General features: G+C 41.9%; 1 protein-coding gene across 1 annotated transcript in view; it reads right to left on the bottom strand.

Annotated features, from left to right (window-relative positions):
• C8H1orf21 (chromosome 8 C1orf21 homolog) overlaps window positions 1-27410 on the bottom strand; it is a 151007-nt gene that overhangs the window by 31945 nt on the left and 91652 nt on the right. The window contains exon 3 of the mRNA XM_002920847.4: window positions 5410-5486. Coding sequence (XP_002920893.1) covers window positions 5410-5486 — 77 coding nt within the window. The remainder of the gene's footprint in view (window positions 1-5409; window positions 5487-27410) is intronic.

Genomic DNA, 27410 nt, shown 5'->3' on the forward strand with positions numbered 1-27410 from the left:
GGAGGAGCCTGATGTGGGGCTCGATCCCATAACGCCAGGATCACGCCCTGAGCCGAAGGCAGACGCCTAACCGCTGTGCCACCCAGGCGCCCCTCTGTAGTTTAACTACATACTTTGAAACCATTGAAAAAAAAGGCATTCCTTGATTAAAGCAAACCGAACAAAAGCCACTTAACTGAGAATTAATTAGTCAAGACAGGGTATTTGCAACCCCACCTGAATCCTGAACAAACAGCGGCCTCACTCTGGTGGAGGGTACCGTGTCTGGGAAGCAAACTCTACCATTTTCAGTTTCATGTGCGCCCTTTGGGAAACAATTCTAACCAAACCTAGGCGGCGGCCTTCAGTTGGGGCAACTCCACCATCATACCCCGACACGGAAATGCCACCTGCTTTCTCTTTGGGTGAGAGCATCAGAACATCCCTGCCCCCTCTGTCTCATTTCAAAACCTGCCAAGACGTGCCTCCTGCCAGACCGATTCACTATCTTGCCACATACCGTATGTGGACGGTGTTAGCCAGAAAAGACTAATGGAAGGGTGACTTATTTATTATCAACTCCTGATGCACCAAACGAGCTTTCGAGAAGCTCCGTTGTCCCCGAAGCGTGGCAGACGCTGCCAGTCGGAGAAAGGCCCGCATGAGGCCCTTCTTGCCTGTACCTTCCGGACGGTGTGACCCGCAAGCACGAGGCTCACTCCGCTCCTCCGTTCTCTGTGGATTCGTTTCACGGACAAGCCCTGATACCCCTTCACCAGGGGCAGAGGCAGCAGTGTTACTCTGGGGGGCTGAATAAATTACCCCATCGGCACGGACTGCCGCCTAGATAGACATGGATGTTCTCTTCTCACGTGGAAACTCTATCGATGCAACGGCATTAATATTGGTTTCTACCTTCAAGAGTCCAAACTGCACTGTGAGAAACAGTCCGTAGGTAACAACTCCGTTCTTAAACCCGTTCTGATGCACACTTTGGCAACTGTACGTGGTGAGGGAGGAAAAAAAGCACACTGGCCTTTCTATCTTTNTGGCCTTTCTAACTTTCCTCAAGATAACAGACACGGATAATTAAATTGTTTATGATTCAGTTTATAAAGTACAAATACTCGATGCTAAGATTAATTAGGTCTAAAAAATCCTTTATAAGAGCCTGTATGTTGGTACTTGATTTAACTAATAAAACTTGACAGTCTCAGTAATTCGTATTTCTCTCTAATGAACTCAGCCGCGGAAAACACAGTGCTCCCCCCAGCACTTCCCGTGCCCCCCGCGGGCGCTGGCAGAGCTCTGGTGAGTTAGTCCTGAGTCATCCACGGCTCTTCTGTGATTCCTCAGCTTCGTGAGACAAGGGATGACAACAGTATGGAATCTTAATGACAAGTCATCAAAGGAACGAAAAGGGTGGGCAAAATGAGCTTGAGAGCTGAAAGGTATTACGGCTTTTATTTTTAGTGACTTAAAAAGAGTTTCCTGATAATAAAAACCTAAGCCACAAAAGTATCAGAAGGCAAGGTCCTGACGCCCTAATACTTCACCTGCATCGCTCAGGGAGTTCCTGCCAAATCCTGGCCTGAACACAGGTCTTTCTTTCATGATCATCATCATCATTGCTCAACTGGACCTCGGGGAAGTGGCGTTTTAACCCTAAGCCTCGCTCACGACACAACCTCGCTAGCAGTTCATGCGCGGCTCACCTTTATTTAGTCAAATATATATATTTTTAAATAGTGTAATAAACATCCAGGAAACAAAAACAAAAACCAGAAGCTAGGACCTTGACAACACCCTAGAGCTACCTTACTTCCCACCCATGCGTGTGTTTCCCCCAACTCAAGGGGACCAACGCGCCCAACCCCTTTACAGAGCTTTACCGCACACGTACTTTATAAAGCAGATGATTGACCCAGTTGTTTTTAACTTTACGAAGAGTGCACCGTGCTCTCTGTAATCCTCCAGGGCCTACTCTTTCTTCTAGTAGCACATTGCTCACGTCCGTCCAGCGCTGTGTGTTGCTCCGGTGCATTTGTTTCATTGCTAACGGTCCACGTGTGAAGGCAGTGAGGCTCCTTTACCCTTTCCTGTGAAAGGGNAGGAAACAAAAACAAAAACCAGAAGCTAGGACCTTGACAACACCCTAGAGCTACCTTACTTCCCACCCATGCGTGTGTTTCCCCCAACTCAAGGGGACCAACGCGCCCAACCCCTTTACAGAGCTTTACCGCACACGTACTTTATAAAGCAGATGATTGACCCAGTTGTTTTTAACTTTACGAAGAGTGCACCGTGCTCTCTGTAATCCTCCAGGGCCTACTCTTTCTTCTAGTAGCACATTGCTCACGTCCGTCCAGCGCTGTGTGTTGCTCCGGTGCATTTGTTTCATTGCTAACGGTCCACGTGTGAAGGCAGTGAGGCTCCTTTACCCTTTCCTGTGAAAGGGCATTTGGGCTGTTTCTAACCATTAAGGCATTCTTACCAAGCATCAGACACTGTGATAGGCACTGGGCATATGTTATTTCATTTAATCCCCAGCCCTATGAGAGAGGATTTTTCTCCTCTCTTTTAATCTGAGAAAATTGAAGCCCAATCATGTTAAGTCACTGGCCTGAGAGCACAAGGTAAGACTGTGCTCAGTACGTGATAGCAAATGAGGGCGTGAGACTTCTGCCTTTTATTACCTGTCTACCTTTATTATTCCTAAATCTTCTGTTACCACGTGTGGGATTGCCCTTCCACTTCTGCGGAAAAGAAACCCATCATCTTGTTTTATACACTGCAGGATAAATAATAGTTTCCCTGATCCTGTGTCAGTAAAGAGGAAAAGTACCACTCCTCATGGCCTTCCAGGAAGATTCCGTAGTTGAATTCCAGTAACCCAAGGTTCTGACTCATAGTTGAAAACACACACACACACACACACACACACACACACACACACACACAACAGAGTATTTTCTTCCTAATTTTAATGTAAACACACGAGTCAGTTTAATCAACTCTCTGAAAGCCTCAGCACATGCCGGTCAGCAACGCATGCTGCTTCAGTGAGTCTAAGTTCCATAAGTATTTACAGCAAAGGAAAAAAAGAAATTCTCCTTAATGCAGTCTCTCCTTAGAACTCAGAGAGAAGGGAAACATTTAAAAATAGCATATATTGGGGGTGCTTGGGTTGCTCAGTTGGCCAAGCGTCTGCCTTTGGCTCAGGTCATGATCCCGGGGTCCTGGGATCGAGCCCCATGGGGGGTTCCTTGCTCAGCAGGGAGCCTGCTTCTCCCTCTGCCTGCTGCTCCCCCTGCTTGTACTGTCTCTCTCTGTCAAATAAATAAATAAAATCTTTAAAAAAATTTTAAAAATAGCATATATCGAATGGCTTGGATGAAAAGATCACTTGGTTCTATCATCAGATACCTGTTGTCCCTCAAGGCAGATAAAATAAATGTAGATGAAAGTGGTTACCGATGAAGTGGATGGGGGAGGTTGTGATTCCGGCATAACGTGTCCCTAAAGGTGCAAAAATCGGTTTTATCATTCCACTGTCAATGTAAATGTAAGTGGATTTTTAAAATGTCCAGTTTTCTTTGAAAGTTAACAATTAAATCCCTGAGCTCATTCACCACCCTGTAGAGTCCTAACCACCTTCAGCACCCCCAAAGACACCGAGCCAGGGTAAAGTGATTAATTTGAACTTGGTTATTCTTGTCTCCATTTTCTGGGAAGAACCAGACATAACACAACAGTTCTGCTTATGACCTGGATTTATGGAACTCGTATTACGTAGATGTAATAGGGTTACTTGGGGGGATGGGTGTGACCGTATCAGCTGCACTAGTCCAATCAGCACCCTTAGGGAATTTGTTATTTAGGTGGAATACCACAAAAGAGATCTGTAGCCTCGGGAAAACAGAGCTTCTGGAGGAAGAGGGAGACAGCTTCCAAGTCACACGAAGTGTGTTTTATTGCCAAGGTAGATCCCGTTCCAGAACAATCTAGACAAATACTCATTATTCCCTTTAACTTTTTAATCGTGCAATGCATAACACACAGAAAACATACAATGTTATTTGTACAATTTTAAATAATAACAATGAAAGGAACACCCACGTGATCACCGCTCAGGTTAAGAAACAGAACCTCTGGTCCCATTGTCTTCCACCCCGTGAGAAAGAACCACTCCTAAGTTTAATGCCTTTTCATTTCCTTGCTTGTCTTTATTGTTTTATCACATATATATATATATAAAACCTACTGATTAGTTCNAAGAACCACTCCTAAGTTTAATGCCTTTTCATTTCCTTGCTTGTCTTTATTGTTTTATCACATATATATATAACCTACTGATTAGTTTGGCCTGTTTCTGAACTTTATATAAATGAAACTATACGCTGGCAGCTGCTACCACTTACTTCCTTTACTCACCTTACCTTCATGACTGTCCTCCATCTTGATATGTGCAGTCATACATCATTCATTTTCACTAATATGTAGAATTCCTATCCTAAGAATATGCCATATTTTTGGTCATCCATTATATTTCTGAAGGACATTCAGGTTTTGCCTTCAAGAGCTTTAAGAGCTCACGTAAACAGTGCTGCCATGGACCCGTCAACCATGTCTGCTGGCATGAGTGGGAGAGGGTTTTCTAAGCTACACAACTGAGAGGGGAGTTGTTGGTGGGCAAGGTATGTCCAGGTACGATTTTATTAGAAAATACAAATTGTTTTCCAAAGTAACTGTCCCGGTATATATTTTCACTGTGAAGAGCGCCTGTTGTTGAACATCCTGGTCAACCATTTGTACCGTCGGACTTCTAAATTTTTGCCAATCTTGTGGTTCAAAACAGTATTTTCCCTAGACACTAGGTATTCAAGTTTCTTCTTTAGTGAACCGGTTGTTCACATCTTTAGCCTCTTTTTCAACGAGCCCTCTGTTTTGTACTTACTGATTTATAGAATTACTTCACATAGCCTGGAAACCCAACTACTGTCAACTATATGCACTATAGATATATTCCACCATTTCCTTTTACTCTCCTACAGAAAATTTTGATAAATGGGAGTTCTTAATTTTAATGCAGTCATATTAATGAATCATTTTTCTTAAGATCTGCATCTTTTGTGACTTGAAATTCAAAATTCTTCCCTACCCCATAGTCATAAAGATATTCCCCTTTATTTTCTTCTTCCTTTTTTTCCCCCCTTTATTTTCTTCTAACTGATCTGAAATGTCAGTTCTGTCATTTATTATGGGTCTGTTTTGGGACTCTCTAGCTGTTCCATTAGACCAAACCACAGTGTCTCAATTCACTGAAGCTTTAGAATAAGTCTTGGTTATCTGGCAGGCAAAACTGAGCTCACTCTGAAAACAACATTAGCTTAAAAAAAAAAAAAAAGGAAAATAGGAATTAGAACTTACTTTGCTCTGGGTTGATGAACTAATCCTGGAATCTCTTTATTAGTTTTAAGTCTTACGTTTGAACTGGCACTTTTTTCCTGAAAAACATAAACACACATGTAAAAGACAAGGTGAGAATCAGCAATGAAGCACTGGCATGAACTGTCATCACAGAAATGGTAGGTTTGTTTGAGACCCAGAGTGGGTCACTTCACAAGGACAAAAATCCCTGCAAAGAGGTCATACTGTAAGGTAAAACTGAAAAGCACTTTAACAGGGAACACTGTCATGAAAAGAAGAGTTAGCTTTATAACAGCTATAACTATTGTTAGAAAATTATGTGCAACTAATTTTTGATGTTTAGGTGTTTTTTAGGAAAAAATTGTAAGAGAATCAAAGAGAAGATTCTAGTGCCAAAGAGCAGCAGTAGTGTAATTATAGACATTGTTTACGTGCTCAGGTTAACGGACTTCAATGCATCTTGTTTATAAAAGACAACTGCGGTTATTGAGACATGAGGTTTGCATGAAGCCCTCTCAGTGACAGAGACAAGAACATGATTAACAATAACTAATTTATCCCACCCATAACAAATACTGAGATAGTTGAATTAACAACATTCAATACTAACTTATACTCAAGAAGTACTCCTTTGGCTTTTAGTCTGATCTGATTTCTTATTCTCAGTTTACAAGCCGCACGGGAAAGAAACACTCTCAAATCTTAAAATGCAAGTATACTGGGATGCCTGGGTGGCTCAATCGGTTAAGCGGCTGCCTTTGCCTCAGGTCATGATCTCAGGGTCCTGGGATCAAGATCCGTCTTGGGCTCCTTGCTCAGTGGGGAGTCTGCTTCTTCCTCTCCTTCTGCCCCACTCACCCCTACGGCTTGTGCTCTCTCTCAAATAAATAAAATCTTAAAAAAAAATGTAAGTATATCAGTAGGTATACTAGCTCAATAATAGTACTGCTCTGTATTTAGACAATACTATCTTTAAAAAATATTCAGGATGCTATGTGCTCTGAAAACACACCCCTGAAATGAAAGGACAGACTATTCTAAACCTATTTATAACAGGTGACGATATCCACTCAAGGAACCTGACATGTAGTGATAATTAAAGACTCAGGCGAGGGCAAGGAATAAAGACTCCTGTGGGCCAACCCACTGCTCTTACCACATGCAGGGTGATGTGGGATGGCACACTAAACAGATGGTCCCCGGATGAACTCTTTCGCGAGTTCCTATTTCTCTCAGGACAGCAGAAGTCATTTAGACCAGTGAAACTCCAGTGACTTACACGCTGTGGTTGTTTGCTGTTTACCCTCAAATGTGAGCTGATCTGTATAACATCAGGACTCCAAAATACAGGGTAATTTTTGTTTGTGATCTTCCAGGAACACAAACAACAGTTACGATTCTTCTGCGGTCTGTCTTACCTTCTTTGCCTCACATTACACTGAAGAGTATTTTCATACACTTGTAAAAGGTATAAAATATAGGCTGTTCCTTCTGCTGATACAGCCAGGCAACAACAGATGAACTACCTTAGTTTTCACAAAGCTGCTCCAGGAGCGCAAGGCTCAGTCCCCTCTTTACCAGGGGGGCCTCGGAGCCTCGGGGGGCCCGGCGCTTCCTGGCAGTTACGCGTTGAATACTGGTAGCACGAGTGAACAAGGTCAACAAATGATGAACTTCTTTCTAACGGTGAACGATAAAAATAGCCCTAACCTAGTCTCTGAAGGACTGCAGAGGTAGGTTCCAAGTCAGTCATTTTTTTTCTCCTTTAAACTTCCTGTCTGCTTGGATTAAGCACTGAAAATGGACACAGGACAGAGTCTCATGCTTTTTCTCTATTCACATAATTTACCAAACACGGAGCCTAAATGGTACACGGTAATTTTATTATTTACTTATTGATTGATTGAGACACTGTAATTGTAAACATCGTGAGGCAGGAATGAGGCCTCTAAGACTGTAAACGACGCACAATTGTATTCTGTGTCTAGTCAATTTATTAAACGGTGCCCTTCACAATTACATTGCCTCACCGCATCTTCCTTAAAAACACTTTGTGTGGTTGCAAGGAAAAGAAGGAAACCCCAAACAACAGGGCTCGAGGGACTGGGGGTGGGGATGGGGCGCAGGGTACTCGGGCCCAGAACAAGCCGTCCCTCTGCGCATGCGTACAGGCGCGCACTGTCAGGAAGCGGAAGGAATGACACAGGGGGCAAAGTCAGCTTCAGGTGTCCCCGTTACAAAAAAGGGAAAAGAAAGTATATATAATTACAGAGAGACGTCTATTGATTAGGTATGTATGATGTATTTGTTTCTACAAATTACCACTCACCAAGATCATAATAACAAGTCAATGATCACTTACTATGTAAGTCGGGCACTATTTCTAAGTGATTTCCATATATTAACGCATTTTAATATTCACAAATACTGACATATATTAACTCATTTTTATATCCACAATACCTCTCTGAGATAGGAACCATTTTTATTCCCATTGTATAGATGAGAAAGCTGAGGCGTCAAGAGATGAGACCACACAGACCATAAGTGATAGAGTCTGGATTTCCACCCCAGCGGAATGCTCCCAGAGTCCACGCTATTAGCCGCTAGGCCAGCAGTTCTCAAACGCTAGTATACAAGATCCTTTTTGCCCATATTCTCCAAATTTTGACACATTTTCTTGTACAATATGAAAAAAAAAATCACATTTGTTAAAATCACCATCAATCTCATTAGGAAAATCCTGACAGAAGCTGTCAAGCTCATGGTGGTATAAAATTTTCCAAAATTCTAATTTTGGTTTAATGTTTGAATTTTATGACCGGCAACCCATACTGCCAATTGTTTTTTCTGAAGTGACAGGTTCTCTTCATTCATTCTTGAGACAATGTTTGCCAAATACCTAAGTCTGAGTATCTACAATTAGTCAGGCTTTTTTTTTTTCTAAAGGAGAAGATGGTGTTGCATAAAAACAACCACTCGTTCAGCCTGCAACTCGATCAACTGCACAAGTACTTCCTTGAAATAACCGTCTTACCTGGGTGTGCAGAAGAAATGCTTTATGTATGCCTACATCCCATTTCATTACATAGACTATTGAAAAGCTATGCACCCAAGGCACAAGACTTAATAAAATTAAATAAAATTTACTGCTTTGTCAAGGACATTCTTAAGTGAAAATGGAACGTATTCTTCCACTGCAAGCTCATGGTGGGGGTGAATACAACGACTATTTCTAAGGTTTGGTGCCACTGCCTTGATTTGTGCTCAGGCACCAGCAGTTTTACCCACCATTGCTTTTGCACCATCAGTGCAAATGTCAATATGGCAAAAAAGGCAAATTACTTCTCAGTATTGTTAAGAAAATGAGCTCGAGGACATCCTGAGACTGTTTTAGGGAACCCAGGTCTGCAGGCCATACTTTGACTAGTGTCTTTCTACTTCCTTTGCCGAGAAAAGAACTATCAATTATTTAATTTGATATATGCTTTATTTAAAAAATATTTAACCACCGTATTGAGGTAAAATTTACATTCCATACAATTCCACTATAAACATATGATTAAGTAATTTTAGTAAATTTATAGAACTGTAAAATTATCACCACAATCCAGTTTTTGAACAGTTCTATCATCCAGAAAGTTTCCTCAAACCCATTTGCAGTTCTTCTCTACTCTCTGTAGCCCCAGACAATAACAAATCTGCTTTCTGTCTCCACAAATTTGCCTTTCATAGATTCATAGAAATGGAATCTTGTAATGTATAGCCTTTGGTGTCTGGCATTTTTCACTTCGCATAATGTTTCTGAGATTCATCTATATCATAGCATCTTTCAGTATTTCATTTATTTTTATTGCTAAGTAATATTCCAATGTATGGATATTCCATATTTTGTTTATACATTCACTACCTGATGGACGTTTGAGTTGTCTCAAGTTTGAGGGTATTATGAATAATGCTGCTATGAACGTTCACATATAAGTCTTTTTGTGAATGTTGTCATTTCTCTTGGGCACGTTCCTAGAAGTGGAATTGCTAGATTATATGCTAAGTGTCCATTTAACTATTTAAGATATCACCAAGCTGTTTTCCAAAGTGGCTGCACCATTTTACATTCTCACTTGGGATGCATGATGGTTCCAGTTTCTCCACATCCCTGCCAACACCTAATAGTGTCTTTTCAATTATTGCCATTCGAGTGGTGTCTCACTGTGGGCTTTTTTTATTCTTAAAAACGTGACTTATTTGGGTTTGTTCTTTGCATCCCTCAGAATACCCAGCACCTTGCTACGTGAGAGCATTTAACTGCTTACCAGTTAGCTATACTTGCTTCAAGAAGTCAGTTTTATATTTGCTTATAAACATCACTAAACTTCTTTTCTGGGTTTGTTTGTTGGGGAAGGGGAGGCTTATAGAGATCTGCTTAAAAAAAAAAAAAGGCAAAGAAACAAGCAAACAAAACCAGAAGGGCTGACAGGACAAGGCTGCTGGGAGCCTCAGATTTAGCAGACCCAACAGAGAGCCAAGAGTCATGCCTTGTCTGGGGTGCTCCTGAAATAGGAACAGAGAATTTGGGAGATGATGGAAGCGGAAACTAAGATATCATTTTCCTTGGCAGAAAAACCTATTTTATCGGTATTTGACACTTATAAACTAGTACCCAAAAAACCTGGAACCAAGTGGGACTAAGACAAAGCCACTGAATAGGCCCCCAGCAAGCAGTTTGCAGAGCAGTGCTTTTCATGATCTATCCATTCTGATATCAGAATCCTCTGGGATGCTTGTTAAAATACAGAATCCCAGGCCCCACCCAACATTTCCTGAGTATGAGTTTCTGGGATCGAGTTCCAGGAATCTGAATTTAATTTAGTTTAATTTAATTTTTATTATTTTATTTTATTTTATTTTATTTTTTAGTAGGCTCCACACCCAGTGTGGAGCCCAACGCAGGGCTTGAATTCATGACCCTGAGATCCAGACCTGAGCTGAGATGAAGAGTCAGAAGCCTAACCGATGGAGCCATCCAGGCAACGCAAGGAATCTGCATAGTAAATTGAGTCCTAGGTGACTTTTAAACTCAAAAAAGTTTGAGAAGTTCTATTTCAGAGAAAAAAATACCTTTGTGCTTAGGATTCCCCTGGGGTTCTGCAGAGCTGCCGTCGGGGTCCATAGGGAGGTCCACCAGAGCAGCAACCCCTTTAACCTGTTTTATACTTAGGGGCTCTATCAGTTGGAAAAAAGTATCTATTTCTCAAAAAATATTTGCAAACTAAAGCCAGCTAGTGACAAGTTTATTTAAATAGCAAATCAAACAACTTTCTCCTTTGCTTGGAATAATTCTCTCTCTTTATGAACAGAACACACTTGTCAGTGTCTAGAGTAAACTTACCATTCTCTTAGTTTCTCTGAGGCTGGAGACAGTCAAACCAACTGTATTTATGCTGCTGCTCCCCAATCCCTGGGTGGCATCTCCCAAAGGGAAAGTCAGAACCCTAAGAGAAACTGATAGCTTCTTTAAAAAATTCCCCCGAACTTCCCCTCCTTAATTCTTTTTATTTTTTTAAGACTTTATTTTTATGTAATCTCTACACCCAATGTGGAGCCTGAACTCACAACCGGAGATCAAGAGCTGCACGTTCGCTGACTGGGCCCGCCAGGCGCCCCACCCCTCCTGAATTCTGAAGGGAGCCACACAATGCGTTCCAGAAGATTCTGGAAAGCACCCTCCCTGTTGGCAAGGGATGGAACTTCTTTTCACCCATCACTTCTTTGCCTGTGTCGTCCCACTGAGTCCGAGCAGATCGAGACAGCTGCAGCCCTGTGAGGCTCCCTGAGCTGTTTCTGGGTTGGAAACGTGGGGAGGGATCTCAATTTCTTTTTCTGGGCCCAATAGGAGGAAGTTTGGTCTTATAAAGAAATCCCAGGGGCCAGATGGATGCAGGAAGCTGGAGGCCTAGAAAAAAGTAGTGGGGGTTGGAGTACTAGCCTCTCGGACTGCCGGTGAGGGAGCTACGCAAAGACCCAAAAGCACTAAGTATGAATTTGCAAAGGGTCCCCCCTACACACAGACTGTATGTGTGTGCGTACATTTGAACCACTGCATTTCAGAAAGTAGAAATTCTCATAGATGGAATGTGTCACCATCATTCAGAAGACAGAAGCTAAAATTCTTTAAATTTGAAGAAAGTGGTATCCTATCCCATATTAATGCCATATGAGAAATCCCATATAAAACATCAAAACTAGAAAGGTAAATAATTTAACTATAATTAGGAGATGTGGGGAGGGGTACACATATCTTTAAAATAGGAAGACATCAGCTATAAAATACATGAATAATCATTCCAACTTTGAGGGAGTAACCCATAGGATGTACTCTCTGAGAAAACAACCTTGGGGTGCCTAGGTGGCTCAGTCTGTTAAGCGTCTGCCTTTGGCTCGGGTCATGATCCCAGGGTCCTGGGATAGAGCCCCACAGTGGACTCCCTGCTCAGTGGGGAGCCTGCTTCTCCCTCTCCCTCTGCCGCTCTCCCTGCTCATTCTCTCTCTCTCTCTCACTCTCTCAAATGAATAAACAAAATCTTAAAAAAAAAAACCCCTCATTTGATGTTTTATATGGGATTTCTCATATGGCATTAATATGGGATAGGATACCACTTCCTTCAAATATAAAGGAATTTTAGCTTCTGTCTTCTGAATGATGGTGACACATTCCATCTACCAGAATTTCTGGATATTAACAAATAGCCAGGCCCAAGCTACCAGATGCAGCTGTGGACTTAGACCAACCTGTAGCTTCATAATTTCATGAACTCAACACTTCCATTTATAATTTCCTGTCCAGGGAGATTATTAGAGTTACTAGTATTTTGTTAGAATTTAGTAGTGATGAGGTTGGCACGGAAAGTATCAGCTTTATGCAAATTGTTTTTCTATAAATTAAAATATAGCCTCGTACCTCATTTGATATCAAGCAAACGTTAAGTGGGGCAAATCAGTTTTAAAGACCTAATATATTTTGCACAGTTGTTTCTCGAGGTAGATTGTAGATTGTAAACATTTAAAATAATCTTTAAAAAGTAAACAGAGTTGCAAGAAATTGCTTGGAACAGATTTAGTTGTGTACCAACAAATCTAAAACAAAGTCATTAAGTCACTGTGCCAGTATGTCAGTATTTAAAAGTAACAAGCTCTTAACATAATGTTGTCAAATTACACGGAGAATTGTAAGTTGAGGATGTTCTCCACAAGATGATGTATCTCTGAGTTTTTCAAAGAAGTATTACATACATAGCCAGACAATGAACTCATCTGGAAAAACCGTATTCACTTTTTGCCCAACGCTTTATCACTTTGAATAGGGGCGATCATACTACGGTAAAAAACAATCCCCAATATTGGTGGTTCAATAAAATACAAGTTTACGTCTTGCATATGCTGTCTAGTGCGAGCTGGCAGCGGGGCTCTGCTCCTAATCCTTCAGGGACTCAGGCTCGTGGAGGCCCCATGTTGGCACGTGCTGTCATAATCATCCCAGCAGAGGACGGAAGGCCAGAGCAGAGCAAAAGTTAAGTGCTCATATCTACTTGGCCAAAGCAAGTCAGAGAACAGCATGTAAATTTAAGAGAATGGAGAAAGTGTAATCCTACTACGTGCTTGGAAAGAGCAAAATTGGAATGCTTATGAATAGCCCTAATGGATACCATGATGCTCATTTTTTTTAAAAAAAAAGTGTTTTCTTGATCACAGAACCACCTAACATTAATCATAGAAATCTTTTCTGAATAATCTGATGTACAACTGTGTCAAGTGTCTTATTTGAGCTAAATTATGTGTAATTCACAGAAATATGGAAGAAACTTAAATACTGAAAGTTTAAATTGGGCTGAAATTTGAGTTTAGACTTCACAACAAAGCTGAAACTACTTGGTTAGCTGACTGTGTGGATAAGCATTAGTGAATCGGCTACATGCCACCTGGATACATGAAGACGGAATGGGAGGCAAAATCTGGGTTTACACCCCAGAAAACTGCACCTATATCCACACCTACACCCACGCTCACACACTTCCTGAATTTTCCATTTCTCACTTCTCTCCAACCATCAAATAACACACAGAAATGCCAATCATATTCACTGTCATCCATAATAACAAGATCAAAGATTTTAGGAATTTAACTATCAATGGACTGCGGCCCCTAAAAGACTGCATTTAAGAGCTCTTTAGCACAAAATAAACACACTTTGTAACAGATTTTTCTAGTGGGTAAAAATACAGCCAGAGAGATAAAAGGATATTTGATCAAAGTTAATAAAATATTAGAATGAAGAAATGTTATCACCCATCATGGCTTTAATATTTTAGCAAATAAAAAGTCACCATTTACGCAGAGTTGCTAAACTTTTCCTATGATGAACCAAAATCTTGACAGGTTTTCCTCACTCCGTTGAGGAAACTGCCCATGTCAAAACTGAAAACAAAAAGTGAAATGATCCAGTTTTTCTTACAGGCACGATTGTTTTTCTCGCACTCACTGTGCAAGCCAAAAAATCAGCCTCCAGCCTTCCTGAACTTGCTGGACACACCCACAACGCTTTTTAATTCCAAGTTTGTCAGTGCCCAGAAAAATCTGCCCTGTCAGTGTCTCACTGTTCCTGCAGCAAGCAAGTCAACACAGAGGTGGAGGCTTAAAACCACACGTGTATTATATTTCTGGAGGTCAGAAATCTGAGAACACGCTGCAGGGCTGCCTTCACCTGGAGGCTCCAGGAGAGAATCGGTCTCCTTGTCGTTCTCGGATTCTACGAGGCACCGACACTCTCAGGCTCGTGGTCCCTTCCTCCATCTTCGAAGCAGCCCTGTAGCATCTTCTCTCCTCTCTGACCTCTGCTCTGTCCTTACATCTTCTTTTTCTAACTTGCATTCTCCTACCGCCTTCCTGAAAGGATCCTTGTGATTATTTTGGGCCTACTCAAATAATTCAAGAAAATCTCTCCATGTCAAGATCCTTGATTTAGTCACATCCGTAAAGTCCCTTTTCCCATGTAAGTTGCCATACTTACAGGTTCCATGGCTTAGGGTGTGGACATCTCTGGGGGCAGGTTTTATTTGGCCTACCACAGTGTTTCCCCTGTGTTCATACTAAAGATTCAGACCTCACTCACATGTAAAACAGGTTCACCTCAAGGTACCCCGAAGTCTCAACCCATTACAGCATCAACCCAAGTCTCAAGTATTAGCCAAATCTCATCGGCTCAAAAGTCCCTAAATGTCATTACCGAAATAATCTAAATTAGGTACGAATGAGGCTCTGGGTCTAATCTATTCTGGGGCAGAATTGCTCTCCGTCAGTGAACGTGTGGAACTGGAAAGCAAGGGACCGGCTCACAAAATACAATGGTTGGGCAGGCATAAAGTGGCGGTATAGGCATTCCTATTTGAACAGGGAGAAACAGAAGGGGAAAAAAAAAGAGTCACTGGTTCCAAGCAATTTCACAATCCAACTGGGCAAGCTCCATGAGCTTTCAAGGCCTGGTAATAATCCTCTGTGGATTAAGACTCTGCTCTCTGGACCTGCGGCTCTAGCCTTGTGGTCATTCTTTCTTTTTCTTGATGGGTAGCAACATGTTTGCAGCTGAGCTCTTTTACCAGCTTGTTTCCTGCCTGCAGAAGTTTGGGAGTGTGACACCCTTCTTTCATTTCACCCTCTTGCTGTGCCTTTCGGGCCAAACTGGCAGTCTTTCCGGTGGTATAACCACCTCAAGAACTCCAGGGGCCTCCTGTGTATGTCATGGGGCTTCACTTCATTACCAGGGGCTCTTCCACAGAGATTTCCTAGACAATCCTATCTCTATTTCTGGCTTCTGCTGAGATGGTTGAGGGCGTACACGTCTCATCTATTCCAAGAGTCATCCGTGGGACTGAATACTCTGACCTTTTAATTTTTTCCAGGGATTAGCAAAAGATCGTTCAGCCACACCCTTGGCCTTCTCTCCAGAGCATGTGTTCCTGAGAGCGAATCTGCTAGTTTTAGCATCTTTTGCAATCTGGACAGGCTAAGAATTTCCCAAATCAACACATCCTGGCTCCTTTTTTTTTTTTTTTTTTTTTTTTAAAGATTTTATTTATTTATTTGACAGAGATAGAGACAGCCAGCGAGAGAGGGAACACAAGCAGAGGGACTGGGAGAGGAAGAAGCAGGCTCATAGTGGAGGAGCCTGATGTGGGGCTCGATCCCATAACGCTGAGATCACGCCCTGAGCCGAAGGCAGACGCCCAACCGCTGTGCCACCCAGGCGCCCCCTGGCTCCTTTTTGATGAACAATTCTTCCTTCAATTTATCTCTTTGCTCTCACATTTTACTATCAGCAGCAAGAAAAAACTAGTCGGTGACTTCAACACTCTGCTAAGAAATCTTCTCAGATAAAAATTCAAGTTCATTGTTTTCCAGTTCTGCTTTCCACATCCTTGTAGGACATGATTTGCTATGTGTTTGGCCACCATATTACAGGTGCCACCTTTCCTCCAGTTTCTAACTGGAAACTCACCAGGGGTAAACTTCATGTCCATATTTCTACCAACAGTGTGTTTGTGATGACTTACATTCTCTAAGATGATATAGGTTTTCTTCTCCACAATCTTCACTTTTTCCTGAGCCCTCACCAGCAGACTCTTTAATATTCATATTTCTACTAACTGTTCAAGGCAATCTAGGCTTTTTCTACCATGCTTCTCAGAATTCTTCTGGTCTCTGTCCACTTCCCAATTCCAAAGCCACTCCACATTCATAGGTGTTTATTACCACACTATTGTATTTCAAGGTACCGAATCTATATTGGCTACCTACTGTCGCTTAACAAATTACCACAGACTAATGGATTTTTTAGAACACAAACTTGGAGGTCAGAAGTCTAAAACTGGTCTATAGGGCATGTCTTCCTTCTAGAAGCTCTAGGAAAGAATCTGTTTCCTTGACTTTTCTAGCTTCTTTTCTACCTTTGCTCATGGCTCCTTTTCCCATTTTCAAAGTCAGAGCTTAGCATTTCTGATCTTCGACCTCTGCTTCCATCTTTATGTTTTCTTCTTCTAACCCTGTTCCTCCTGCATTCCTCTTAGAAAGATCCTTGTGATTCTACTGGGCCCACTTGGATAACCCAGGATAATCTCTCTGTCAAGATCCTTAATGTAATCACATCTGCAAAGTCCTTTCTCCCACGTAGGGTAACATACTGACAGGTTCCAGGAATTAGGATGTGGACATCTTGGGGGAGGGGGTCATTCTTGACTCTATCTTTTCCTAGTGAAGAACTCAGCATATCACACCTGCAAAACTCAGTCCTGTCAGGACAAACCAGGTCCATGGCTCACAATGAAAGGTTATGTAGGGATAGAAACATGGATTGACAAGTACTTGTAGAAAACCACAGTAGAGAAATCTATTGGTGCATTCTTCACTAAATCAATGTTTAATGGTTCTTGTGTGCCAGATTGTGCCAGCGTATTACAGATATGATCCTCATCCACTAAAAAATCAGAAAGTGAACTGATGTTTGGAAATGATAGAAGTATGTGTGGTGGAAGCACTTGAGATAACACTTAACTCTGAGGAGGAGGTCAGGGAAGCTTCCTGGAGAGGGAACCAGGCAGGGTTGAGTCTGGAAGGGGAAGAATGTATACATATACAGGCAAAGAAGAGAACATGACCAGTACTTGGAACCATACAGAGCCTGGGAGAGCCAGGGAGAGCACGAGGTGCCAGGAGGGCATATGAGACAAGTGGTGAGGTGGGCAGGGGTGGAGGGCTCATGCTTGGACATTGGGTTTTCCTTTGAAATAAGGAGGAACTACTTAAGTTTATGAACCTTCTGGCAAAACATTTCAGAGATGGAAGCAGAGAGCCCATTGGGAAGCTATGCCAGTAAATCAGCAGAGAGTCCGTGAAAGCTAACTAAGACCAGAGGGGTACAGTGTAGTGGATAACAAGAGAATAGGCTCTGAGTCAGACGACCTCTCCACTTTCTACTTGTGTGACCTTGAGCAGATTATGTAACCTGTGTGCTTCAGTTCCCTTAGTGGTGAAACGGGGACAGAAGTCGTACCTCCTTCACTGGGTTACCTGTTGTACAGGAAGTGCATCACAAATGATAGCTTGTATTAATAAGATAGTCGTCCGGAAATAAGGATGAGGAAATGCATTTGACAATTGTCACAAATATTACTGAGTGCCTCCTGCACGCTGAGCACTTTGCTTTCCTTTGAGGGAAACAAGAAAAAGACAAAGGAGATCCCTGCCCTCATGGAGCAATTGCAAATCTCAGAGAATGAAAAACCACAAATACTAAATATAGCATTTATATATCATTAAAATATAAGCATTTATAAATAAAATAAATATATATAAACATAACATTATATATATACTTATAGAAGTAAAAGCACTGATAAAATCTGAGGTCATCTGAATGTACAGGAGGACAAGGTTTAGTCAAGGATGACAGCCAGATTTTTGGCTGAGCTGACAACAGGAAATGGTGGTGGCCAAATGGAGAAATAAAGGAACTTCAAGGTTACTGATTAAAAGGGTGAAATATGGATTTCAAAAAATTGTTTTTTCTTCCTTGCTACGTATGCGTAATGGGTGGGGCGACTCCAAGCGACAGTACCTTTCTGGGCAAGCAAAGGAAAGGTGATATGGCTGTTAAGCAGCAACGGGCTGGACAGAACTGTGTTTTTCTTGAAGGGAATGAAACATAAGCTTCAGGGCTTAGACCTAGATGGCCTGAACAGTCAGAAGAAATTAGGAAAAAATGCAGTCTTTCTGAATGGATATGTTAGAATGCAACTATTTTTGAGACCATAGCCTTTACTTATCACATAGTCTCTCCATGTGGAGCCCAACCAGCATTCATGGAGAGAGGCAAGTGAGGGCGCTGTAGCTGGAGAGACCACCTGTCTGAAGGCCTGGGACACTGCTTTACCTCACACGCGTGGATCTGAGCTCCAGGATGACTGGATCCAGGTGGTCAAGGAATGTTCCCTTGCTCCTTTGCTCATCACCTTGATTTCATTTTTTCCAGGACCCTATGGCAACTCTGGAGTCAATCCTTACAACGCTGTGACTCAACAGGCAAGAAAGTCTTCCCTGTTAGGGCCATTTTCAAGAATCTCAGGAAAACACTGATTAGCTTGCCTTCCGTCCAGTGCCGACTTGGCAGGAGACCACATCTTTTATTCTGCCTATGAGCTCTCTGCATGAAAAAAGTTTTTTTTTCTATTACTGGACATATTTACAAAACATGCACATTCTCTGTTGCATGGATTTCTCTTTTTAAAAAGTGTGTTTAAAGAAATCTTTTTATGTTTTCACATAACGGGAGTTCTAAGTTTTGACTGTTGGAAAAGAACAGATTTCTTCTTTCTTTTATTATTTCTCCATCACTTCTAGAATTAGTCCTGGCTAATTCTAAATTTAGCTCCCTCCCTGTACATTTTCTTCTATACCCTTCTGCCACCTCTCCCACCAGAAGTCGGTGTAAATGAAGGGAAGCGGATGTTTTAACAGTGCCCCCAGGCTTTCTAGCTAATACAAGTGTCAATCCCGTCACGGCACGATTATTTTACAATGTGGAGTCAGTCACTAGATTTCTATACACAGTCTTGACAGTCAATAATCAAATGTGGCGTTGTTCCATTATTGATATAACTTTTAGCCCAAGGCTAGGAAAAGGCTGGTTGGTTGTAACTAGCAACTGGGTTGGAAAAAGCTCTTTAAAATTGAAATATGGTACTTAGCCAATAAAAGGCAAGCACTATTCTTCCCCAACCCCCACCTCCTTTTCGGGGAAATGGGTGGCTAGAAATATCTTCATTCTAAACTTTGCAAACAGAATTGATTCTGAAATGCTTTAATGAGTTGTGTTTAACCAGGACTGTCTTTATTTGCTTACCTCCTTGGTCTCTTAGACTTTCTAGAAAAGCTCCCATACTCATCTTTTTCCACACGTGCCTTCGCAGCTGGTGTACCTTTCCATAAGACTTCTCAACTGAGCACTTACTGGCGAGTGGGACAATGATGGGCCTGGGCCGCCTTCGGCAGCCTGACATCAAGCTGGGGGAGAAGCTAAGAACCAATGATCTGCGTTCCCTGCTGCTGTCATTTCTCATCTCTCTGAGGTTCTTTTAGGAGACTTTCCAGTGAAGGACTTACTAGTGGTACAATAGGCTTTAGTTTACTAAGTCTGCCTTATGTAAAATGTTTTCTGAATGTTTGATCCCATTTTCTCCATTCTTCTCACTCTAGATCCTACGAGGCAAATGAGTCTTTGCAGACAGCTTGCTTGTTGCCTCCTTCTCTGCCTCTCACCTGAAGTGAAAGTCTTTTCCTACCTGAGTAAAAGGGCCGGGGTTGGGGGGGTAGGCTGGGGGAAGGGTGGGGCCGGCATTGTGAGAAAAATATGTCAGGCCCCATGTCTAAGAGCTCTGATGAACCACAGGGGCCTAAATATGAGATGATCCCCATTCCTCCAAAGACAAGATCCTCAGAAACTGGCAAGCTTAAATACATAATCAATCCTTCAGGAACGTAGTTGAAACCTTTGGGCGATGGACTTATAATAAATATTAATTCAGCTACACAAATATTTAAAACCACATATTGTATACAAAATTATATGAATTTAGAAATACTACTTTTTCCACACTCACAGTTCATCAATTTAAACGTCCCAGGTGCATCTGGTATGAGAATTTTCAGCATCAGTCACCCACTTTCTGAGTTTCTAATGTTTCCAAGGCATATTATCTTCACTTCTGACTTGTTGAAATACAACGCCGTTCGGATTTTTGTAATGTTGCTGTCTTGGACATTTAATTGCAAGCCATAAATACCCAGGTTGGTGGTGGCGAGCTCCACGTTGTTCACCACTTACTGCATTATTCTTTCAACGTTAACTGTTAAAAAGGCTGTTACGATGACGCACAGAAATATTACTGAATTAGAATTTTTTCCCCCTCATTTAGAAACAAAAATGATTCTGTCGGCAGGCCCCTCTCTGTAAACACTTCAAGTGCTCACTGACTAGAGCCGGTGTTTTAGGCTAACGTTTCCCTTAAATTTGTGTTCAAATAACAAGAGTGCTCCGGACCATACGATTCCTACAGAAGGTGGCCTCCACTTTTCTCAGGGACTTAAACAAAATCTTGCTTGTCTTCTGGCAAATACCATGACATCGTGAAAACTTCCCATGTGAACACGATGGAAACGGTATCTTTTACCACCGTCCAAGGTTTCCAGATAAAACGTAATAGAAATATTAGAGACTTTATCCCATTTCTCAAGGGGAATACTGAAACAAAATCTCACAAATGTTGAGGGCCACATCTGTTGTCCAGTGGTCATTTGGTAGAAAACATTCCGAGGCTAATGAAACAACACAGAACAACTTGTATGTATGCTGATGTGCTTGTCTCCGTCCCTATTCCCTCTCTGAGTCATTGTTCCAGAAGATAAACTCCTCAAGTACACATATAACCGTGTTTAATTTGTTTCTTACATGAGGTCATTATGTATGTCTGTAACTGATGCTTCCGTGATAATCTGACAATAGAGAAATGTAGCTTTCTCTAGTCTTTGTCACCATGCCGTCTTATAACTGCAAAAACAGTAACACCAGTAAACATAATAGCTCTCACTGACAACACCCCTGGCAGGTGCAAGACCCCACACCAGGGCCTGCAGGCATTGATTATGTTGGGACAGACCAAGGGCCATGCACAGGTCCTGCCGTGTGGTAAGAGCCCAACAGATGTTGGCAATTACTGTTATTGTTATTATTCTAACTTTTTATTATTTGATCCTCGCAACAACTGTATGAGGCAAGCATTCCCAGGGAACATTAAGGAAACCATTAAGGACACAGAGGCTCTGAGACAATTTCTAAGTTGCCCAAGGTCAGAGAGTTATTGGCCAAAATGGGACAGGAACATAGGCATCTCTTTCAATAAATATTGTGCATTCTTTTTTATTTTTAACAGACTTTTTTTTTTTTAAGAGAGGGAGGGAGAGAGAGAGCACCAGCAGGGAGGAAGGGCAGAAGGAGAGGGAGAAGCAGGTGCAGGGAGCCTGATGCGGGGCTTGATCCCATGACCCCAGGATCATGACCTGAGCCAAAGGCAGATGACGCTCAACCGGCTGAGCCGGCCAGGCACCCCGATATTGTGCATTCTTAAAAAAGCCAAATCTATATAAATTAAAGAGGGTGAGAGTAAGAGCAGTCCACAAAATCTTTAACACCTGCTTTGTGTTTCAATACCAAAAGATGAGACGAGAAGCCTGGAAGTGACCCGGTTTCAAAGACACAGGCAAGAACCCCACGGGCACTGGTGAAAAACAGTATCTGTACCTCCCAGACCAAAGCAAGCCAAGGCCAGGCGAGTAATGTGAATAGCTGATACACCTTGAGTAAGCAATAGGGAGTAGATGGACCAGGTATAACTGATAAGGACAGCCTTTGGTGAGTACCTCTCCAAAGGCATTCAAATTACATTTTAAAAAATTGAGGTAGAATCGACATATAACATTAAATTAGTTTTCAGGGGTACGACATAAAGATTCAATATCTGTATATACTGCAAGATGATCACTACAGTAAGTCTAGTTAACATCTATCACCATACATAGTTACAATTCTTTTTCTTGTGATGAGAACTGTTGAGGTCTACTCTCCTATCAAGTTTCAAATACGTAATAAAGTATTATTAATTATAGTCACCATGCTGTATTTTACATCCCCATAACTTATTTACTGTATAACTGGAAGTCTGTACCTTTCGACCCCCTTCACCCATGTTGTGTACCTTCCACCCTCCCGCCTCTGGCAAGCACTCAAATATAAGTTTTTAAAAAAGGACATTTCTACTGGCCAAACGTATAGTGGTATGCTGGAGCCGGCCTTTACTAGGAGAGACAGATGTTAAATATTCAGGAATTTTGTTAGCCAACAGTTGGTAGTTTGAAATCTGCCTTTGTGGGAGTAATTACACTGTGGAAATAGGCAAACAGTATAAATCAACCCCTTCCCCCCCCCAGAGAGCTAGTTTACCAGCACTGTCTCTATATAATCATATATGATTTTGTTTTAGATTTGTTTGCCATCTCTACCTGAGTCCTTGTTCTAGGCTTGAGACAGGTGTTCACGACCAAAGTAAGGGGACATTACACAATTAAGTGACAGCTTTTTCCTTAAATAAATACCCTTTATACGTGGTCCAGAGGAAACTACAGTCCAGGGGAATGCTTTAAATGGACCAGGCTGGAGTGTTATCATGATGCTTTTAAAAAACTGGGTTAAGAGAGCCTAAATTTTTAACTTCCATGGGCTCAAGTCCGAGGACAAATTGCTGTCATGTCCTCTCCCCAGCAGTGACTTCTTCCTGAACTGATGACGTGGGATCCTTTTCCATCCCTAGCTCACTGTTCTGTTGCCCTGGGTCCCAGTCTCCAAAGAAGCACTGCCTGGCCACGACTACGTCTATCATAATTCTGTCTTGTAGGAAGCTCTATTACTTCTCCTCCAAATTACGCAGTTGTCTATTGAGGGATTTTCTTTGAAAGGATACTGTAATCTGGAAATGAATTAAGAGTTTTTTGGTTTCACCTTCCACAGAGCAGGAAAGTCCAGCTTCCAACAAAATGTGAGGCAAATGAGAGATTGCAGCTAATAATCTGTGAACCACAGGACTTTCAACCCGGCTCTGCAAAATTCTCAGGCTTCCACTTAATGACCACTGCGGAGGGAGAGGAGAGACAAGGGGCAACGGCAAGCTGCTTTCTTGTCCAAATTAATGAACCACCACCTGCTCTCCTGCTTCTTTATCAGCCAAACAGCTCCAACTCTGTCCAGAGACTAGAACATAAGAAGCTGCAGAAGCAAGTCAAGGTGGGATGGTACACTTTATCAGCCTTGTGAAGAAAGGCAACCCCCCACAAAAAGCCACCATGATGACAAAATGTCGGTCACTTCTCTCTCACTGCTCTTGCATTGGCGCCTCGGCTTATCTGTTTATCCACCTCTCTCTCTCCTTACCACAGGTTGTTTTAAATGCTTCAACCTAATGGAATGGAAGCCCCTTAGAGACAGTGATAGTGTCTGATCTACGTTTGTGGGCAGTATGTGACAGTGGGAGGCACTCAGTAAAAGTCTGAGGAAAGAACGAATGAATGTTTGTCCTCCTTTACTTGACTGCCTCAACTATTCGGCAACATTAATCCCACTCAGAGTATGATGCTGGGCAGGCGGTTCTTAGGAACGAAATTTGGAGCTGGGGCATGAGGGCGGGGGCACCGAAGCGAGAAGGGACGGAGCTTCTATTGTAGTCTTCACTAAAATTGTGTTTGGGGCCCCACGGGAGGAAAGAGCGAGGAATCACATCTGTCCAAGCACGTGACATCATCACTTTTAAAAAGCTAAATTATAAGAACCTCAGGATATTTTTTAAAAAAAAATAGATTTTAACTCACTGCAAAGAAAGAGAAAGTGCTTAACTCTAAAAACCTTTGAAATATATTGACCATAAACCCTCTAGGTAATAACAGTAGTACATGACAATGTTCCTCTCTTAATTACAGTACTGATCGTGTCAGGTTAGACCTTCTACCAAACCCATAGTAGTCAAGTTCATGGAGACGGAAAGTTGGTCATTGTCAGTGGCTGGGGGCAGAGGGGTGGAGAATGGGGAGTTAGTGTTTAATGGGTGCAGAGTTTCAGTTTTGCAAGATGAGAAAAGTTCTGGAGATGGATGATGGTGACGTTTGCACAAAAATGTGAATGTATTTAGTGCTACTTAAAAGTGGTTCAAGCAGCAAATTTTATGTTATGTCCATTTCACCCAATTTTAAAAAATGCACAGCAGAAGTGAGAGGGAGTTCTCACCTCCAGCCTCCCCCAGGCTTCTTTTAAAAGATTTTCTCGATGCTTCATCAAATCTATTTTATGTTCTCTCCTTATGTTTATATACTCCAAAATTGACATTAAGCAGAAAAGATTTATGGATAAAGATCTGTTACAATAGTCACTTTTTAGTTTACATAGTCTGCAATCTCAAAGGACAACTGGTGTGTCACATAATCCAATGAACGAAAGTGACCTGCAGGCTTGGTGGCCCTGGCAAACACAACACATCCTACTCAAGTTTAGATGTGCAGGAATTTGAACAATGTAATGTCACACATGTGGAACCTTTTAAATGGGGACTCTGAGAACACAGAGCAAACGATCTTTGTGAGAGGAATACAGGGCTTGGTTCATTTATGACTCCAATGCCAGTCCACGCTGCAGGGGAAAAACATACCTCCCCTGTGGGAGGCAGTGAAGCCAGACTAAAACCGAAAGCAGCCAAGGCCTCAAATGAGTATAACACTCTCACTAGGGAAGTACCAAACGAGAGTTCGAAAAAGAGATGCATGGTGAGATCTAGAGAACTGGTTCTCTGGAAGTGGCCAGATCTTCAAAACCCAGACTCTGCCACTTACTGTCTGTAAATTTTACACATAAAATCCTCAGAGCCTCAGTTAGCTTCTCTGCAAAATGGGGATAAAAGAATGTCTCTCATAAAATGTTAGTATCCCATGAAGTGAGGTTAAAGAGATAATGCCAGCATCTGCAACATGGTAGATATTCAAATAACTCTTAGATATTATTTTTATCTTCATGATGTATTATCTATTACTAATAACATATTTCTTGTTAGTAGTCGTATGTACATACATTTCTGAAAAGTAACCAGGTCGGCCTCAGAGACTTGTCCTGATGTCCTGGGGTGTTTGAGAACAAGGAAGGCACCTTTAAAGACAGTGGTCTAGTCTAAAAACAAACAAACAAAAGGTCTAATCTATCCCCTTTCTTTTACATCAGTAGTGACTACTGCCTAGAGAGATTAAGGACTTGATTGAAGGCCATATTGTTAGTGGCAGACGTTAAAAACCTGTCATATGCCTCATTGTACCACACAATGATTCACCCTCAGGAGACCTTAGTCTGCGATCCCTGGCTCTCTGTCCCAGGTAAGCATGGAACACTGACCACTGACTGGAAGCTCTGTGCATGCAGGCTGGGCAGGTGGACCATGGGATTCAGGGATGCGATGGGCTTTTTAGTTACAGAATGTCCAAGGCAGTGTACTTGGGTCTATTTACTTGGGCCAGAGAAGGTGCATCTCATCTTGTCTTGGAGAGTCTAAATCTCCTTGCCAGCATCCTGGGAGCCAGATGGGGGAAGACAACCAAGGATCTCAGCATTCAGAATGCAGACTTTCACTTAAAAACCCAATTTCACTTTGGTGTGTCCCTGCTCTTAATAGTGCCTCGTTCTAAGGAATGAAAAAGCAGACCTGGGTTTCAACGAATCCTCCTGTTTTTAGCCCCACTTTCACCTCCATCTCCAGAGATAGCTAGTGTGAGCAATTCCTGAACTTCTCGTGCATTCTAGAGTGTAACTGGCTTTCTGGAGTTTGCTAAGTAGGTTTCCACTCTGCTTTCCACTTTATAGAATATTAATATTGTTGTCTTCTGTTAGTCATAGAAGATTACTATTATTTTGTAGAGTCCTTTCATGTTTTATTGGCATTTCAGAAGGAAATGAACAGCTACGTTCGACCTACCTATTCCACCTAATCTTTTTTTTTTTTGGTAGTAGGTTCCATGGCCAACATGGGGCTCGAACTCACAACCCTGAGATCAAGAGTCGCCTGCTCTACGAACTAAGCCAGCCAGGCACCCCTACCTAGTCTAATCTAGGCATTTTGCATACGCCATTAAGTTCTACAACAGTATGCAATAGTTACTGTCATTCCCATTTAGTGGTGAGGAAACCGAGTTTCAGCAACTTGCCCAAGGTCTCCCAGAGGGTTTGAACTCTGGTCTTTCTGATATGAGAGCCCAAGCTGTATATCACAACCACATCCAAACATTCACAGTGAAATACGAGCTGTCGATCATCACTGACCATGAATTATGTGCTAGGCTTCTCAAGGGCTTTGTGTGTATTCACTGCAACTGCTCTGTGAGACAGGTACCTATTACCATTCACCCATTTTACAGAGGAAGAAACAGAGTCACAGACTGGTTATGGAGCCCATGCAAGATCACAGAGCCCAGAGAGTCTAGCTCCAAGGACTGTGTTCTTAAACTCACCGAAGTTAAATACACTACATCTACCTTGTGGATTTCCATGATTTACTTTAGGAACTTCCCCCAGCTCTGCCTTTTTCTGTTTCCTAGATGACTTACTCCAAAGACAACAAACAAACCCGGGATCTCCTTAAAACAGCCATCCGAAGCAGAGCCATGACTAGAGGACAGCCCGATTTAAAGTAAAATCATTTTGAAAATCTTTGCACAAGAAATTATCCTACTAGATCATGCTATCTCATCTGTTTACAGTTACCTTCAGACATTCAATTCAGGGATAATGTGAAGAATGTGCCAATATAACCAGACATATTTAAAAACCCATACTTTTTAGAGAAGAAATGACAAATAGAATTTGCTTCCTAGTCTTATAGCCTAAAATTATATATGCTAGGGGGTGCTATTGAACAATTTTAAGGTTTTTTGTCCACTTGATATTCTTAGGTTTGCATATGATAGTGCTCTGGACTCGGGTGAGCATATAATTTTTAATTAAAGTCTCTTTAGCCCCAGTTTGCTGTCAACTAGCACAATATTCTACTGCAGAAGAAATTTTAATGTAAGTCATATTCATTATATGTAGTTAGTCCTCATTCATGCAGAAGCATTAATCACCCATTATTTTCTTTTCCACTTACATGTCCGAGAACTCAATTAAAAGATAATGAAATGTAGGTGTTAAGCCCAAATAAGGTGTCACTGTCTCCAGAGCCATATCAGTGGTGTAAAGACTTGTGTCCCGGGGTAGTTAATAGACCCTGCGAGCTGAAGGCAGCACAAAATCAAATTAGCGAAACCAAAACATGAGCCATCGG

Source organism: Ailuropoda melanoleuca, chromosome 8 (assembly GCF_002007445.2).
Source record: "Ailuropoda melanoleuca isolate Jingjing chromosome 8, ASM200744v2, whole genome shotgun sequence".
Lineage (NCBI taxonomy): Eukaryota > Metazoa > Chordata > Mammalia > Carnivora > Ursidae > Ailuropoda > Ailuropoda melanoleuca.